Genomic DNA, 16,930 nt, shown 5'->3' with positions numbered 1-16,930 from the left:
AATCTTACCATAGAGCTGGTGTAGGGCTCGGGCGGCCTACTATGCCAACGAGATCAAGCTTAGTCCCAACCCTGCTAAATGCATTTTTAAGACCTTAAAGGATCTCAGAGCTAGGAAAAACCCGGCGCCCGTAATCTCATCTGAACTCCAATGTGAAGAGTTGGCCCACTTCTTTGTGGATAAAGGGCACTATTTATAGGTCTTTTCCTCCTATGACCTTTCCCCCTATGTCTATCTCTTCAAGACCTGTGCCACTCTCCAGTTTTATGGTCATCCCCGAGATTTCTCAAGATGAGTTTACTCGGCTGAGTGTGAAAATTAAATCTGACTCCCCAGCTGACCCTTTAAAGCCAGCTCAGTTTAAGGAGTCCTTTGCGATCTTCCTGGGTCCTCTCTGCCAGATAATTAATTCTTCCTTCTCTTCAGCAACGGTGCGGTGGAAACAGGCATGAGTGTCCCCCATTCTTAAGAAACCATGGCTGGACTCTGCTAAATCTGAGAACTTTAAGCCTATATCTCTTCTTCTCTGGGTGGCTATGGTTGCGGAGGCACATGTTAACATCACATTAACCAACTTTCTGCACTCCAATAACATTCTGGATGTGTCGCAAAATGGCTTCCGCTCCGACCATAGTACAGAGACTGCTCTCCTGGCTATGACTGAACGCCTGTGGACCATCCTCGATTCCGGTCAGACAGCGGCACTGATCCTGTTGGATCTTAGTGCCGCCTTTGACACGGTCTCGCATGGTGTTCTGTTACAACGTCTGGAGGAGGCAGGTGTAATGGGTTTGGCTCTGGAATGGTTCAGATATTTTCTGACCGGAAGATCTTTCTGAGTCTCTGCACCCCCATTTCTATCTCAGGCCCATTCCATCGATCAGGGGGTGCCTCAGGGTTCCTCTCTGAGTCCCACATTATTAAACTGTACGTTCAGCCACTGGCAGTGGTTGCCAGGCAGTGGGACCTCTCGATGGTGGTTGCATTGGCTGAAGGTTCTACTTTGAACGCCGCTAGGTTCAGAGACTGCCTGACGGCCGTTGCTGAATGGATGACCACCAAGTATTTGCAGTTAAATGTAAATAAAACTGAGGTTCTGCTAGTCGGAAAGAATGCAAGCTTGTGGGGTGAGCACTGGTGGCCAAATGCCCTGGGCAAACTCCTGAACCAAAGGAGGAGGTTAAGAATCTGGGGGTGTGGATGGATTTTTCTCTCTGCTTTCAAATCCATACCAGAAAAGTTGCTGGTATGTATTTCGGCCTCTTGCAAGGTCTTAAACCCCTCTTGAAGTTTTTTGAACCCCCTACACATCAGTTGATTGTCCAGATGACCATTCTATCTTGACTGGACTATGCTAGTTCTTTGCTACTGGGGGCCAATCAGGCTGAAATTATCCATATGCAGCGTGTCCAAAACGCTGCGTCCAGAACCTTGTTGGGGCTTCCTCGGTTCTGTCCTATTGTTGACACCATCCAGAAACTTCACTGGCTTCCCATGGCGGATCGGATCAAATTTAAGACTTTATATCTTTCTTTTAAGATACTGAAGCTCGCTACGCATAGCCTGCTCTGTAACTTTCTTACCCCATATACTCCCCCTCTGCTCGCTGCATTCCTTAGGGCAGCATTTGGCCACTGCTCCCCGTGTAAAACACTGTCGAGCGGTAGGCCGGTCCTTCCGCTACTTGGCGGACAAATTATGGAACTCCCTGCCGGTTTAAATACGTGGTTTGGAGGGTCTGCTGGATTTTAGAAAATCCATCAAAACCTATCACTTCCCATTAGCTATCCTTCTGTAGTGTTCAGGTCCGTTCTTTGATGCTGGAAGCGCCGGGACGCCCCTTTGCTGGGGCAGCTGTGCACTATATAAGCACCGATAACATAAAATAACATAACATTCCCACCATTGTTTCATGGACTTGGGAAACTTAAGACAAGCTTCAGATTAACGAAGATATTCACCCTGTTGCATAGCAACACTGGCGAATGGCTTTTCATTTACAGGTAGCCGTTGAGAAAGAACTAGAAACACTGCTAAAACATGATACGGTCAAGTGCTGTACTGGCCCAACACCGTTGGTTTCTCCCATTGTGGTGGTGCCACAAAAGAACAGTGGAGGTTCAGTACCCATTTGTGTTGCTATATGTCAGGTCAGGCAAAGAAATTGTAAGAGAAAGACACCCAGGTCCATGCATTGCGGACATGATCACACAGCTGAATGTTGCCAAAGTTTTCTCCTACATTGATCTGTACAAAGGTTACCATCAACTTGAACTGGAAGAAAACTGTAGGTACTTTACTACTTGTTCAACATATGTTGGTTTAATCAGATATAAAAGACTCAGTTGTTGGCGTGCCGTCAGTTGCAGAAATCTTTCCAGATGTAATTTTTTGAGTAATTTAACCTATCGCACATGCTTTTAACCACTAGTGATGTATACTTGTGTCTGGAGCTACACAAAAGGATCATGACAAAGCACTCACACAAGTATGCCATTTGATTGCTGATGCAGGTCTCACACTAAATGCTGAGAAGACCACATTTCACAAAATAGATGTCAATTCTTTGAGCATATTTTCTCTGAAAAGGAATGACTTCTGACCCTGAAAAGATACTAGCATTGTCCTCTATGTGCCTTCCTGAAGATGTGACCATGCTGCAATCCTTCTTAGACATGGCCAGCTAATGCTCTAGATATATTTGTGATTTTGCCACTGTGAGTGCTCCTCTAAGAGAACTAACAAAGCGAGATGTTTCGTTTGAATGGTCATCTTAATGTGACCCTAGATTTCAGAAAATAAAACACCCAATTGAGAAGGCAATTGAAATGGCTTATTTTCCCCCGGAAACCATACTCCTGAGGCGTGAGCCGGGAGCAACGCAAACCGCAGCTTGAATAATCGCGCTGATATTTTTTAATTGTGCACTTTACTGTGTGGGGGCTCAATTGTTTTAAATCTTCCTGTGTTACGATTTCTTACCTCGCTCTGCATCTTTAGATCCTCGGGGACGCACTGATCGGGATAGGGGAGGGAGTGTGGTCACCATCTTGTGTGAGGAGAGGGGGTCGCAGGCTAGTGTTTGCTGACTCGCCTGCCTCCGGGGCCACCATAAATGACGTCAATCAGGCACCCGCACAGCAGACGCGCGCAGCGGGCGCGCCGAAGGCGTGCCTAAGGCAAGCCAGTCTGCGCCCGTCCGCGCTGGGTCGTCGCTGGTTGCCAGGACCCCTGCCTCTACCATTTTTAACTGCATTTTTTATGCGCGAGATGAGCTTTTGGTGCGGCAGGTCAAGTTTCCTTCTCTTGTCTGGGATCCAAGTGACAAGGCTTTTCAGTGTACACATTGTGCCTGCCAATTCCAGGCCACAGACTTGCACATCTGTTTGGGAGAGGGCACAGTCTTAAAGTTCCTGAGCCTGAACTGCAGATCCCTTGCCAAACACCATGGTGAGGTTTTTGATCTTTTAATAGAAAAAGCCCCAGCTGTTTTATTTTTAACTGAGACATGGCTTACACCGGACTCAGTGGCTAATTCCTGGCTGGCCCTTCCTTCAGGATACAGACTGTATAGCATTCATAGGGAATCAGGCAGAGGGGGGCATAGCAATCATCGCCAGGGAAGTTTACAACTGCTCCCTCAGTAAAGAAAGCATTGTAGGCTGCGAAAGCACCCTATTCAAGATCACATTGAACCATAATTTCATCCTGACTGGCTTCCTCATCTACCGCCTGCCAGGTCTATCTGGTCCCTTTAGAGACGACTTGCTCAATAAAGTGGCGCATTTTGCATGTAAAATGGCTAATTTCACCATTCTTGGGGACCTCAATCTTCATCTTGACAATTGCATGACAGCTGAGATTGCTAGCTTCCTGGCTGATTTGGAGGCCCATCAGCTGACCCAATTGGTGCAAACTGGCACTCATGTGGCCGGTCACCTATTGGATCCCATCTTTACAAATATAAGTCCTTGCACAGCTTCTTCGCCCATCCCACAGGCTTGGACTGACCATTTTTTGGTCCCCTTTACCCTGTGACTCCTAGTCTAAGGGGATGTAACTTGTCCTGTTCCCATTCTAAAGCGGCCCTGGCACAAGCTCGACTAGGGCAGCCTCTCGTCTTGGCTGTCTAATCACAGGCCTCAGGTGACACTGGATATGGAGACGGCGAATTCCGGCTTCAATGAGTGGGTATCCTCAGGAATGGATAACTGCATTCCGGCAAGGTTGGGAGGGAAATTTTGCAGACCGTCAAACCCTTGGTTCAACGACTCCCTAGTCGTGGCCTGAAAGGATTGCATGCAGCTGGAATGCGTATGGAGGCGCTCCATGATCTGACCGCAAAAAGGAAATATCGTGCCGCGATTCAGCATTACCATAAGCTTATACAGCAAGCTTGTGCCAAGTTTGTGGCCGATAAAATCCTGTCCAGCACCAACACTGCTAAAACCATCTTTGCTGTTCTGAAGAGCATGAAAAGCGGAGGGGCCATGGTGACCTCTGTGATCTCGTCGAACAAGCAGTGTACCGAGCTGGCCTTGCACTTAGTGAACAAAGTTGATAAGATCTACCAGTGGTTACCCACCCCCATCCTGCCTCTGGCGGGGGAGGACTTGGGGATTCTGGGATCAATGGGGACGAATACCTTGTCCTTTTTCTCTCCACTGACTCAGTCTGAATTTGAGGTTCTCTGCTCTAAGATTAAATCCGGTTCACCAGCGACCCACTGAAGCCTGCTTACTTCCGCCAATTCCATTCGCTTCTTGCACCGCTGAACTTCAATCTGGTCAACCTTTCCTTGACCTCAGCGTCTGTCCCCAGGGCTTGGAAACATGCCAAGGTTATAGCTTTGCTCAAAAACCCCTTGCTGGACCCCGCCAAGCCAGCTAATTACCGTCCAATCTCCCAACTGCCTTTCCTGGCTAAGGTGACTAAATCGCATGTGAATGCCACACTCTCCAGGTTTGTGGAGCAGAATGATATCTTCGACTCATCCCAACATGGCTTCCGGGCCCGGCACAGCACTGAGTCTGCGTTATTGGTTGTTACGGAGACCATCCGGGCCAACCTGGACGTTGGAAACTTAGCGGCCTTGGTCCCGTTGGACCTAAGTGCCGCTTTCGACACTGTCTCCCATGCAACACTCTTGCAACGCCTACAGGAAATTGGCATGAGAGACCTGGCCTTGGAGTGGCTTCGGTCTTTTTTGGAAGAGAGGTCCTTCCAAGTCCATGTCCCATCTTTCCAGTCACAGGAGTTTGACATCCAATCTAAAGCTGTGACTGGGATGTGTTTTGGTGTCCTGAGGGGCTTGAAAACGCTGTTGGCTTTTTTCACCCCGAAAGTCCACCAACTCATCCTCCAGGCGACCATTTTGTCAAGATTGGATTACGGGAACTGCCCATATCTAGGCGCAAACAAGGCTAGCTTCAAGCGTCTGCAGAAGGGACAGAACGCTGCTGCCCGCATGCTGTTGGCCCTCCCGTACACCTGTTTGGTCTCCCATGTTCTGCAGAAGCTTCATTGGCTGCCGATAGAAAAGCGTATCCAATTTAACAGCTTGGCTGCTAGGCGTTCCCCCCCCCCCCTGTGCTGGAAATTGCCATTTTGCTGGTGTCATGACGAGCTCAGCTCGTCATCAGCACAGCTCAACTGTGCATCATGACGAGCTGAGCTCATCATGAGCATCGAAAGGGTTAAGATGCTTTGTTTGGCGCATAAGATCTTATCACCGCAGGCACTAGCTGGCTTGAGGGGACTGCTGCAGTTCTATGCACCCAGTCGTCCTTTAAGATCTACAACCTAAGCACTGGCATGCCCCCCCCTTGTTTGGAAAGCCAGAGCTGGTGGCCGTTCCTTCCGCTGCCAGGCTGCGCAACTGTGGAACTCGCTCCCTGGGTCCATCGGAGCAATTCAAAATCATCTTGCGTTCCGGAAGGCCATTAAGACCTGGCTTTTTCCGTCTTAATGCTGTTTGCCTCGATTTCTTGTCTGGGAGTTGTTGGTCTGCGCTGGGACGCCCCATCGCTGGGGCAGCCATGCGCAATATAAATCTAACAAATAAAATAAGAATTGCATATTGTGATTGGTGTGGATACAAGGCCAATGGGGCTGGGAGTGATCCTTGTCCAACAGAATAGACAGCCCGATGTTTTGAGACACATTGTGGGCTATGCTAGCAGATGTCTAGCTCAGACTAAACATGCTTATTTTCAACCGGAGAAATAATGCTGAGCTGTAGTGTGGGGTATGTGAACACTTCTATCTGCTTCTGTATGGAAAGCATTTCACCCTTGTCACAGATCATCAAGAGTTACTCCCCATGTTCGGAAATCCAAAATCCAAAATGCTCCAGCGTATGGAAAGGTGGGGGTTGCGTCTGCAGGGGTATGATTACACTACTGTGCACAAACTGGGGAAAGATTAAAAACCTACAGACTATTTTTAACAAGAGCCCCTACACAGTCATACTACAACATCCACAGCGGCTGAGGTCCACATTCATTTCATAGTAAAGTCAAGCAAGCCTGCAGCTCTGTCTATTGAACTGATTCTGATAGCTACTGATACTGACAAAGACATGCCTAACCCCAAGGAAATCATTACAACATAATCATGGAGGCAAAATACTAGACCTCTTACAGATGATGTTGAATATGAGAAATTAAAAAATGTTTGTGAAGAACTTCATGTTACACATGATGGGTCATACTAAGTTGGGCAAGAATAGTTATCCCTGAAAGCCTGAGGCAAGCTATTGAATTTGAACACGAAGGATATTGTGGCATTGCTGCACCTGAAAGAGCTGCCTGGGATCAAGTGTGGTTCCCACGTCTTGATGAACGGGTTGAAAAGTAGCTTAAAGCTTGTCATCTGTAAACTGCATGTCTCCCAAAATGACCCAGCACCCGTTAGCCATGTCTGATCTACCTAAGGAAGTTTGGGAGAGGAGACCCCCTCAACAATGGACATCATCTCATGATAGTTGTCGATAAGACATAACATCAACCACACAGGACAGAGTCACTGAAAGTCTGGATGATATTTTCACAACATAGGGTGCTCCTTCCATTCTCAGATCTGACAATTTTCCACCCTTCAATAGCAACGAGTTCAAAGAATTTCTTAATCATCTGAACATCAAATATCAGAAAGGTACACTCTCTGGCCACAGTCAAATGGCATTGTTGAATGATTTATGCGTACTTTGATATGGTGGTTCAACGTGCTGCACTGAAAGGCATCAACTTCAAGTAGGCTTTACGCTGAGCCCTTCATGCCTACCATTCTACTCCTTATTCAATGACAGGAGAAAGCCCTGCCACCTTGTTGTTCAGAGAGCTCTTGGAATGAAGATACCACAATAGAACACCAGCTGGTCAATTGACTGTGACGAGATTCATGTCCTGGACACCTCTCTCAAGAGCAAAATTAAGGCTTAAGCTGATAAGCACCTACGCACTCGAGACATGGTTTTTGAGAAAAGAGACTTTGCTTTTGTCAAGCAAAACCAAACTTGCAAGGACACTCCATTTGATGCAGAACCGCTAACAGTTGTGGCGAGCAAAGGACATATGCCCAAAGACCTGAAAAGTCCATAACCAGAGACTCATCACACTTTAAGCCTATGCCTCGATGTTTGTCAGCTCAAGACCTTGCATGTAAGGCAGGTCCAACTGAGTGCCAAAGTCAAGCATCTGCCTCTTCTCCAGAACTGACAGATGAAGGCGCCCCTCCTCTATCTCATACTACTTGATCTGAAAGACTTGCACAAGCATCTCAATGATTCATCAAGGAGTTGCAATGTGTATATGTATATATTTGTTAATGCTTTTTATTTAACAAAGGGGCAGATGTTGTATTCTGTGTTTATGCATATGGGGACTCTTGTGGTCCTCTGCAGACTCCTTACAAGCATTACTCTTCAAAACTCTTCACATAAAATCATATAATCTGATGGGTGTGGCTGGATGTGGTTAATCAAGTTTATGATGCAGTGCATTCCGTTAATGGTGTCACGCTGAAGAATAAAGACGGACAAAGCAGAGTTCTGTTTGGGGCATGACCTGTTGCATGCTCCTGGGATGGGGCAGCTAATTGTGAGCAAAGAAAGACTCATAAAGGCAGGCATGGTGGTCTGGAATTATCACTCAAATTTCATTGACTTTAACAAGGGAGAAAGGCCTTTATATTAAGTGGGAAAGGCCTTTGGTGTAAGCCTTCGCCTAGCCGAACTGATTCCTAGAATCGCTGTGGGGGTCAATAGATGAAAGCACAAGCTCAGGGAGGAATTTTTCTTTGAAAAGCAAATGGGGGCATCTGATTGAAATACACTAGCTTAGCAAGTGAAGGGAGATGACCAGGCTTTAAACTCCTTTCCACTATTTTTTAAATTGGATTTTCTTGTATAGTTCTAACCATTTAACATGGAAAAAGCTGAAATCCAGAGATGTGGGCAGTGTGAGAAAGTAATAGACTCAAAAGGCATCATCAATCACAACTGAGGGAGTTCTATAAAATAAGATGTTTCCATATAGACAAGAAAGAAAATGCTGCTGAACCTGAAGAAGGCCAGACAAGACTGTGGATGGTGTTTTCCTTTTGCCTGATGAAGTACTGAGGGGAAATTGTTTATTTTTATTTACAGTTCAGAAATACATTCTAGTGGTGATAGGAGATATAGCCCCAGAAAGCCACAGAAAAATAAGGGTCTAGCAGGATTTTGAAAGAAGAAGCTGCATGTCAGTGGTGCTGCACTTTGGCTAGAGCACATGCTAAAGGGAGTGGTTTAAAAGCTATATGTGGCCATGTATCATAGATCACACACAAAGGTTGAGGAAGAAGATCAATCTGCGTTCTAGTGAAATCCCTTTTTTGGAAGCTATACCTTTACCACATTTGTGGCATGCTTCATGATCGGGCATGCTTCTACAACTCCTTGAACAGAGGTGAAGCTTGATCATATCTTTTGAACTCTACATTAGAGCTAGGGATCTGGTACTCAGTGACTAAAACTGCCTTCAGCAATACCCAATCAATTATGTTCTTTAATTCAGGGTTCCTCAGACATAATTAAAAACTATAGACAGATGGCCTATGCGCTTCCTGACCCTACCATTACAGAATTGAACAGAAAAGTACAGAATTGTATGTCAACATATTCACTCAATCCTAATAGGGCATTCAGAGTCCACTGCTTTTGTCAGGACTATGGAATCCCTCTGTTTATTCACTTTTCCAGTAAGTCAGTTTTTTTTTTGCATAGACAAAACATTGCAAACACATTACTATTGGTATGTATAGTTGACAATGGAGCTTCTCTCTGTAAAATAGGTATCATGAGCATCAGGATTATACTCAGCACTAGAAGGTGCACATGCCATGCCACCACAAAGCCTTGCAGAGTTAGGAGTCACCAGATATAACATATTTATCTTTCTGTAAAATAATGGGACACATTATTCACTTGTAGAAGAGCAGGACAAGGTGCCAAGGGCATCCGATAAATGTGCACCCCCGGAAGACAAAATAAATATGGTAAAACATACACAGAATCCCTCACAAAGTTTCATTCTTTAGGGTCTTCAAAAAGGGAAACAAAATAATAATTTATTTGTAATTTATTGCCCTACTTATTTGTTGTCTGTATTATTTCTCTATCTTTTATGTGCGTTAGTTTAAGTCCCTGCCTCGATTATTTCCAGTGGGAATGTTTTGTAGTACAAGTGGTTGTGTGATACTGGTCTTAAATCGTGGTTGAGCTGGAGTGCATTTACTGCTGTTTTGGTACTAACTGTAGAAGTGTATTCCCTGATTGCAATGGTCTTACTGTTTGTGGCTAGGTCTTTTTCCTTCCCAAAACTCCTCCTTACCCCTCCCTAACTAGTCATAAGTATGCCCCATTTTCTATCCATTCCTGTTCCTTTTCACAAAAACATAACGAACAAGTGTGGAGAACTACGGAGTCAGGGTGGAGATCTCTGCACAAATTCAAAAGAGTAGGCAAAGACAGTGTCCTAAACATACTACAAAATGCAGTTTGTGAATAAGTCCCTAAGTTTCTAACATTTCTAATATTTATGTTTCGCATATTTATTAGGCCTGGGCTGTAAATTCCGTTACGCTCGTGGAATTTGCGGAATTTGGGTAATTTGTTATTGCCCAAAATTCGATGATCCTCGGCTTTACGGATTTTTTGCTTGTTCCTGCTTTCAAAATGCATGTTCGGGAGATATTTCTCCCCGAGCATGCACACAGCATTCGGGAACAGGAAAAAACATCTCAAACAGGCAGAACAAGAAATTCCGCGTGTTCTCAGGACTTTTGCGTGCTCGCATAGACTTCTTAGCATTTCACAGAGCTTTGCTTAGCGCTACTACGCAAATTCCGCCCACCACAAATATTTATGCAGTGTAAAGTGATTTTCCAAAGAGTCGCAGAATATTGAGCCAGTGATGGGACCCAAACCTGGTTGCTTGGTTTCAAAATCGGTAACTCCTGCTGTTGGGCCACTATAAAGGAGATATTAGGCAAGGGCAAGATTTCCTAGTGTAAGTTTAAAATGAAAAACAAGTCTACAGTGTGACAGAATTCTAGCACCTCACCAAAACTGGTTACTGTACATCTCTGAATATGATGCATTATTTAGGAGTCAGGGCTCGATTCACAATACCTGGCAGATCTTGATTCACAGAATCAGTATGTCCAGCGTAATTACCATCTTGCCACCAAAATAAATCAATCAGCATGGTTGTTTTTTTTTGCACAGTACTAAATACATTGGTGGGGGAATGAAAATGGGTATGCATAGGGTGGGAGAGGACTATGGGTATTGGGAAGGTAATTTTTCACACACAACATTGGTCCTTGTGCCATAAATGAAGCTTAAGTTCACACATAGTCCATCATTATGAGATCACTGATAACTGGAGGAGAAGATACCACAGCGTGGTTCAGTGCTCGCTACGCCATCAGATTCAAGCTAGTCCGGCTGAAGAGGGGTGTTACGCCCAAACCGGTCCTAGGATGCTTCTTTCTGGTTCAGGGAGGATCTAGTCTGGCAGTTCTGGGTGGACTGATCCCATGGGGTGCAAGGCCACGACTGATTTGCTTTTGGCTGGATCTTAACTGGAATGGCATGGCGTGCAAAAAAAATGATGGATTTAACTCAGATCTGTGACTGGGGTGATTGTTTGATTAATTCAAAATTCTGTCCATCATCCGTTCTTTTTCCAAGAAAAGGAAGAGCATTAAGCTGTAGGCCTTCATAGAAGTGGTACAGTCAGATTGGCACTTTAAAGGTAGAACAGTCTGTTCTTAGATCCTCGCTACATGGTACCTCCTCTACACCTAGATCAATCGCATAAGTCGAGAAAAATTAGTGTTTACTTTCACTATATGTTTGGTGGATCAAGCATGCTGTCAACAAGGCAAGGGGTCGTGACTGCCCCATGTAGCAGGGAAGGGAGGCTGTCTTGTATTTCAGCAGTAGCACCATAGAGAAATAAGAACTGCAGATAAAAGAAAAGCCAGATTCCATCAGCACAGAGTCCTGGCTCTATCATTGCTTGCAGTAAGCAGCAATTGTGAGTCTGGGCCTGAGCGCTGTAGGACAGTAATCAATCATTACTAGAGGAAACTGGGAGCTGGCAACTACAGCATACTTGCTGATCTGGCCTATTAAAGTAGCTGTATGCCACAAAGGACGAATTCTGATTCCCTGGCCAGCTAGCAACATTCTACTACAGGCATCAATATAGCAATATAGCCCGCTGCAGAGGTCTGTAACAATTGTTAAAGGTCCTTTACTCGATTATACCAAGAGTGATGGACTTCCACTATCGGTGTAGCCCCTGGAAGAAGGTCTAGAATGCTATCAGAACATTCAATTCAGTAAGGGAAGAATGTCTTACATTATAAAGGGAGAAACAGATAAACAAACATTTGAGTGAGCAGGACTGTACCAGCCATTATCGGTACATGGCTGCTCCATTGTCTTCAATTGTGTTCGCACCATTACGTGCTCCTATGTAACACACCTCCGAGAAGTATTCCAATTATTAAAGTTTTCCTTAAGCAGTGTCCCAAGCCATAGTAAAGAGCTTATAATGAGGAGGAAGGCCCTTAATGAATCTCCTAGTCTGAGACAAAAAGGAGTGCAATGTTATTGCAGCATTGCACCAACTGAGGTAGAATGTTCTAAACTAAATAGGAAGAAACAGAATTATAAGCATTGGAATATTGGGGCAGAAGTTCCAGCTTAAGCAATATTATCCAAGGGAGAAGGCATTCCCAGGTAGGTGTTGATTGAGGTAGAGTCAGAGAGTCCAGAGGAGAAGGAGAGGGTCCTACTCCAGTCAGTTACTACATACTCTCCCTCGTCAATAATATTGCTATTGTAAATTCGTCATTTATTATACGTTAATAATATCAGTATTATTCTCATAATTTTACATTATCTCTAAATAAACAAATGTTTTATGATCTCTGTGTGTATGAAGACAATTGTTTTGAGTGGTTAACCTAGTAAATTGTTCTACACATGTATTCAAGTTGAAAGTTTCATGTGAAATGAGATGCATTTGATGAGAACATGTTTTTTCAAAATCGTGTATTATTATGTTAATTTTTTTGTTCTATGTTTTTGTTTTAGGTCATGGAACCAAAGGTGTTTTTGAGCTTCTTTCTGGCTGGCGTAGGACTAGAGAAACGCTGCCATTCAAAGACAGAGTTGCTGGGGCATATTCGGATGTCATGGTTTCCTATACAATGACCAGCTCTCTGTACATCATTACATTTGGAATGGGTGCCAGCCCTTTCACTAACATAGAGGCTGTAAAAATATTTTGTCAGAACATGTGCATTACCATTTTACTAAACTACTTCTACGTCTTCTCATTCTATGGATCTTGTCTTGTCTTTGCTGGCCAACTGGAACAGAACCGTTATCACAGTGTATTTTGTTGCAAAATTCCCTCTGAGGATTATTTGGATCGGCAGCCCATTTGGTTCCAGACTATGATGAGTGACGGGCATCAGCATTCGTCTCATCATGAGCCAGATCCATACGAGAATCACTTCATTCACCATTTTCTGCGAGAGCACTACAATGAGTGGATTACTAATACCTATGTCAAGCCTTTTGTGGTAATTTTATATCTCATTTATGCATCGTTCTCCTTCATGGGTTGCTTGCAGATCAGCGGTGGATCAAACATTATCAATCTGGTAGCCAGTTATTCCCCCAGTGTATCCTATGCGGCCAGCCAACAGAAATATTTTAGCAACTACAGCCCTGTGATAGGATTTTATATCTATGAGCCCCTGGAATATTGGAATGCCACTGTCCAAGAGGACCTGAAGACCATCAGTCATGGGTTCAACACAGAGTCCTGGATTGAGCAGTATTATCAATATCTTAAAACTGTAAACATCTCTGCCTCTAACAAAACAGATTTTATAGCCACCCTCCAAAATTCCTTTCTGAAAAAAGCTGAGTTTCAGCACTTCAAAAATGACATCATAATCTCAAAATCAGGGGATGACATTAACATTGTTGCATCTCGCATGTACTTGGTGGCCAAAACAAGTGAAAATACTCAGCGAGAAGTTGTTGAATTGCTCGAGAAGTTGAGACCTCTTTCTTTGATACAGAGCATTAAATTCATTGTGTTTAATCCCACCTTTGTTTTCATGGATCACTACAGCTTGACGGTGACCATGCCTGTCCTTATTTCTGGCTTCAGTGTTCTGTTGATGTTGATATTGACATTTTTCCTCGTTATTCATCCTTTAGGAAATGTCTGGGTAATTGTCACGGTGACCTCCATTGAGTTGGGGGTCCTAGGTTTGATGACACTGTGGAATGTTGACCTAGATTGTGTTTCAACCATGTGCCTTATATACTCTTTGAACTTTGCCATAGATCACTGTGCACCTCTACTTTACACGTTCGTGCTAGCCACTGAACATACACGGACGCTGTGCATTCAGGACTCCCTCATGGAGCACGGGACGGCCATCTTTCAGAACATCACCTCTTTTCTCGTTGGGTTGGTCCCACTTCTGTTTGTGCCTTCAAATTTGACCTACACGCTGTTCAAATGCTTGATGCTAACTGGCGGCTGCACACTGCTTCACTGTTTTGTCATTTTACCTGTATTCCTAACCTTTTTCCCACCATCCAAAAAGCGCCACAAGAAAAAGAGACGAGCAAAACGAAAAGAGCGGGAAGAAATTGAGTGTATAGAAATCCATGAGAACCCAGAACCTGTAACAGGAATTTGAAAGGTGTTTAGAAATAATGCTCAGGAGTAATGCAGAGATGCAAGGAAGATGTGGTGGACCAGAGATGCTTGTGCTGGCCCCATGTAACGTGGCAAGGATCAGGAAGAGGATCACAAGACAAAGTGGTGCAGAGCCAACCACTTGAAATAAAGTGATCCAAGTTTACTTTGAATCAGTATCAGACATTGTGGTTGTCCACTGAAACTTGCCAAAATACAGTCTACAGTTATAGATGAGATATGAACAGTTTGGGATACAATTGAAAGGCAAGGTTTACAAGGAATTAAGAAAAACACACAAAAGAGCAAAATAATGCAGGATTTGTTCGGGGAGCTTACATTTTAGAGCTAACTTTAGATAATAGAGAAATCTATGCAAAATGCAGCCCGGTTTATTAATTGTCTGTTTTCTCTTTTATACAATTCGTATTTTTAAGAATATTAATCATCAATAGTGCACTGATGATAGTATGTTCATCAATGTTCTTGGGGTGTTTTATAAAATCTACTGCTTATTTTCCATTTGCAAAATTAAACCCATAAAAATGAATGCATAGCCCTTGTCTATTGCCCCCAGCCTGAAAATTAAATAAAACCTGCCAAGGCCAGGGCAACAAACCACAGATATATATATATGACTGAGACTTGTACTATTTCTTATGGTCAGAATCAGTCAATGAGTGAAGTGATTTATCTAGAACAGTATTGAAAGACTTAAGCGCCTAGAGGCGATCCAAGGCACTCCATCACCCTCACCATATATCAAATAAACTTTTGGTTTAAAGTTAGTTTGCACCATTATGTTTTCCACATTCATACATGTAGTTCCATATTCTGTTTCCTATACTTATTAGTTATGCTATATGTCTAGAATTTTAATCAGGACAATACATGACAGAAGTAAAAAAACTGCAAAGAAAAGTGAAAGCTGAAAGGAGTGTATAAATAGCCCAATTACACAATTCCGCCATGCAAGAAGTGCTACTATCTATCAATAGAGCACTTAAGTGATTCAATTATATGATCATTGAAATAATCATCAATCAGTCTGTCAAAATGGAAAGTTCTTCATAAATCCATAAATACACGAAAGCCATAATCTTGAATCTTCAAAAAACTTGTATTCTTCACATACAAACATCCAGCCCAGTCAACGCATTTGGTCCTTTCAAGACGACTTCATCAGGGATAAACATATTTATCTCAGTACTCTCAAACTCCCTCTTGCCATGTGTGGAAAAGCTTCTAGCTATAGAATAACATTATAGTGTGTGAAGGGTGCACACTTTTGATGGACTGTTTATTTGGGACTGTTCACCATGCTGGTGGTTGTTACAAGCTTTTCCACCCAAGCGCAGGAGGGGGTGAGATTATTGACAGAAATATGTGTATATGTTTATCCCTGATGAAGTCCTCTTGGAGGGATGAAACGCATTGGCTGGGTTGGATGTTTGTATGGGCGGAATAATTGTCTTTCGAAGAATCAAGATATTAGCTATCATGTATTTCTGGATTGAATGAAGACCTTCCCATCAGGATGGACAGATTGATGATTAATGATCATATTTAATTGACTCACTCAAGTGTTCTATTGATATTTAGTAGCGCTCTCTGTATTTTTGAGAATTGCTTCACAAGAAGGTTGGAGTATGTGAGTGGTAGGTCTTTTGGTAGGTGTAGCGCTGTACTTTGATTTATATATAATAACAATTGTGCCATCCTGGAGATCCACTACTGCTCTCATTTTTGGATTTACAAAATTCAACTATATAGAGATAGCCAATGTATTGTTCTTCAGTTGAATATACGTTCAGATATATTGTCCAACAGGAATGTGTCTTTTAAAAGGGCGGGGAAAAGCCTAAATGACTAATGTTTAATTATTGAAGTACTAAACCATTACCATGTGGCATTTGGGTCATAGACACCATTTGTTTATTGCTGCAGAAAACCCTACATTGGCAATGCTCTGTTTTTTATGCTTTCCATGTTAACAGTTGACACTAGTGACCTTTAGGTTTAAAGCATCTTTATTAAACATTTACAAAAGAAAATAGAGACAGTTGTAGCCTAAGTCAGTGCAATGATACAACCATACAGGAGCGCAACCAGTGCGTAGAAGACCCGTCATAAGAGTGTCCGTTAAGGCATGGTGTCTGGTGCGTATGCTGCAACAACAAACTCAGCAAAAAGGGGAAAATAACACACCCCTCCCAGCAACACCCCCCTCCCTCCCCGTCAACTGAACCCCCTTCCGCCCTCCCCCCGTACAGTACTAAGTTCGCCCTCCCGCAGCACCTCCCACAAATCATCCTCCCTTCACAGCTGACCATAACGCCAAACTCAGTGGGCAGTGGGGTCCATTTGCGTCGTTAATCTCAATAATCGGAGATAACGGGGGCATGTAAATTCTCTAAACTCTGTCACAAGTAGTGAGTGAAACGGCTGCCACAGGTCAACAAACTGCTCCATCTCTCCCGCTACCATGAGAGACAACTTCTCCATCCCTAGAACATGCCACAATCTGTGAAGCCAGCCTGTAGTGGAGGGGAGTGTGGTGGTGCGCCAATGAATGATTATGTTTTGAACAGCCGAACCCAGTGCGATCGCTATCTGCCGACCCCTACGAGACTTCAAAGGGTATA

The 16,930-nt window shown here is 43.7% G+C and overlaps 1 protein-coding gene across 1 annotated transcript in view; it reads left to right on the top strand.

Annotated features, from left to right (window-relative positions):
- The window catches only part of PTCHD4 (patched domain containing 4), a 371,171-nt gene extending 356,471 nt beyond the window's left edge, over positions 1-14,700 (top strand). Inside the window, exon 3 of the mRNA XM_086925161.1 lies at positions 12,653-14,700. Coding sequence (XP_086781287.1) covers positions 12,653-14,286 — 1,634 coding nt within the window. The 3' untranslated portion in view covers positions 14,287-14,700. The remainder of the gene's footprint in view (positions 1-12,652) is intronic.
- Positions 14,701-16,930: the final 2,230 nt, after the last annotated feature.

The sequence above is a fragment of the Lissotriton vulgaris genome, chromosome 6 (assembly GCF_964263255.1).
Source record: "Lissotriton vulgaris chromosome 6, aLisVul1.2, whole genome shotgun sequence".
Lineage (NCBI taxonomy): Eukaryota > Metazoa > Chordata > Amphibia > Caudata > Salamandridae > Lissotriton > Lissotriton vulgaris.
The sequence above is the reverse complement of the archived record's forward strand: the minus strand, read 5'-3'. Positions and strand labels throughout refer to the sequence as shown.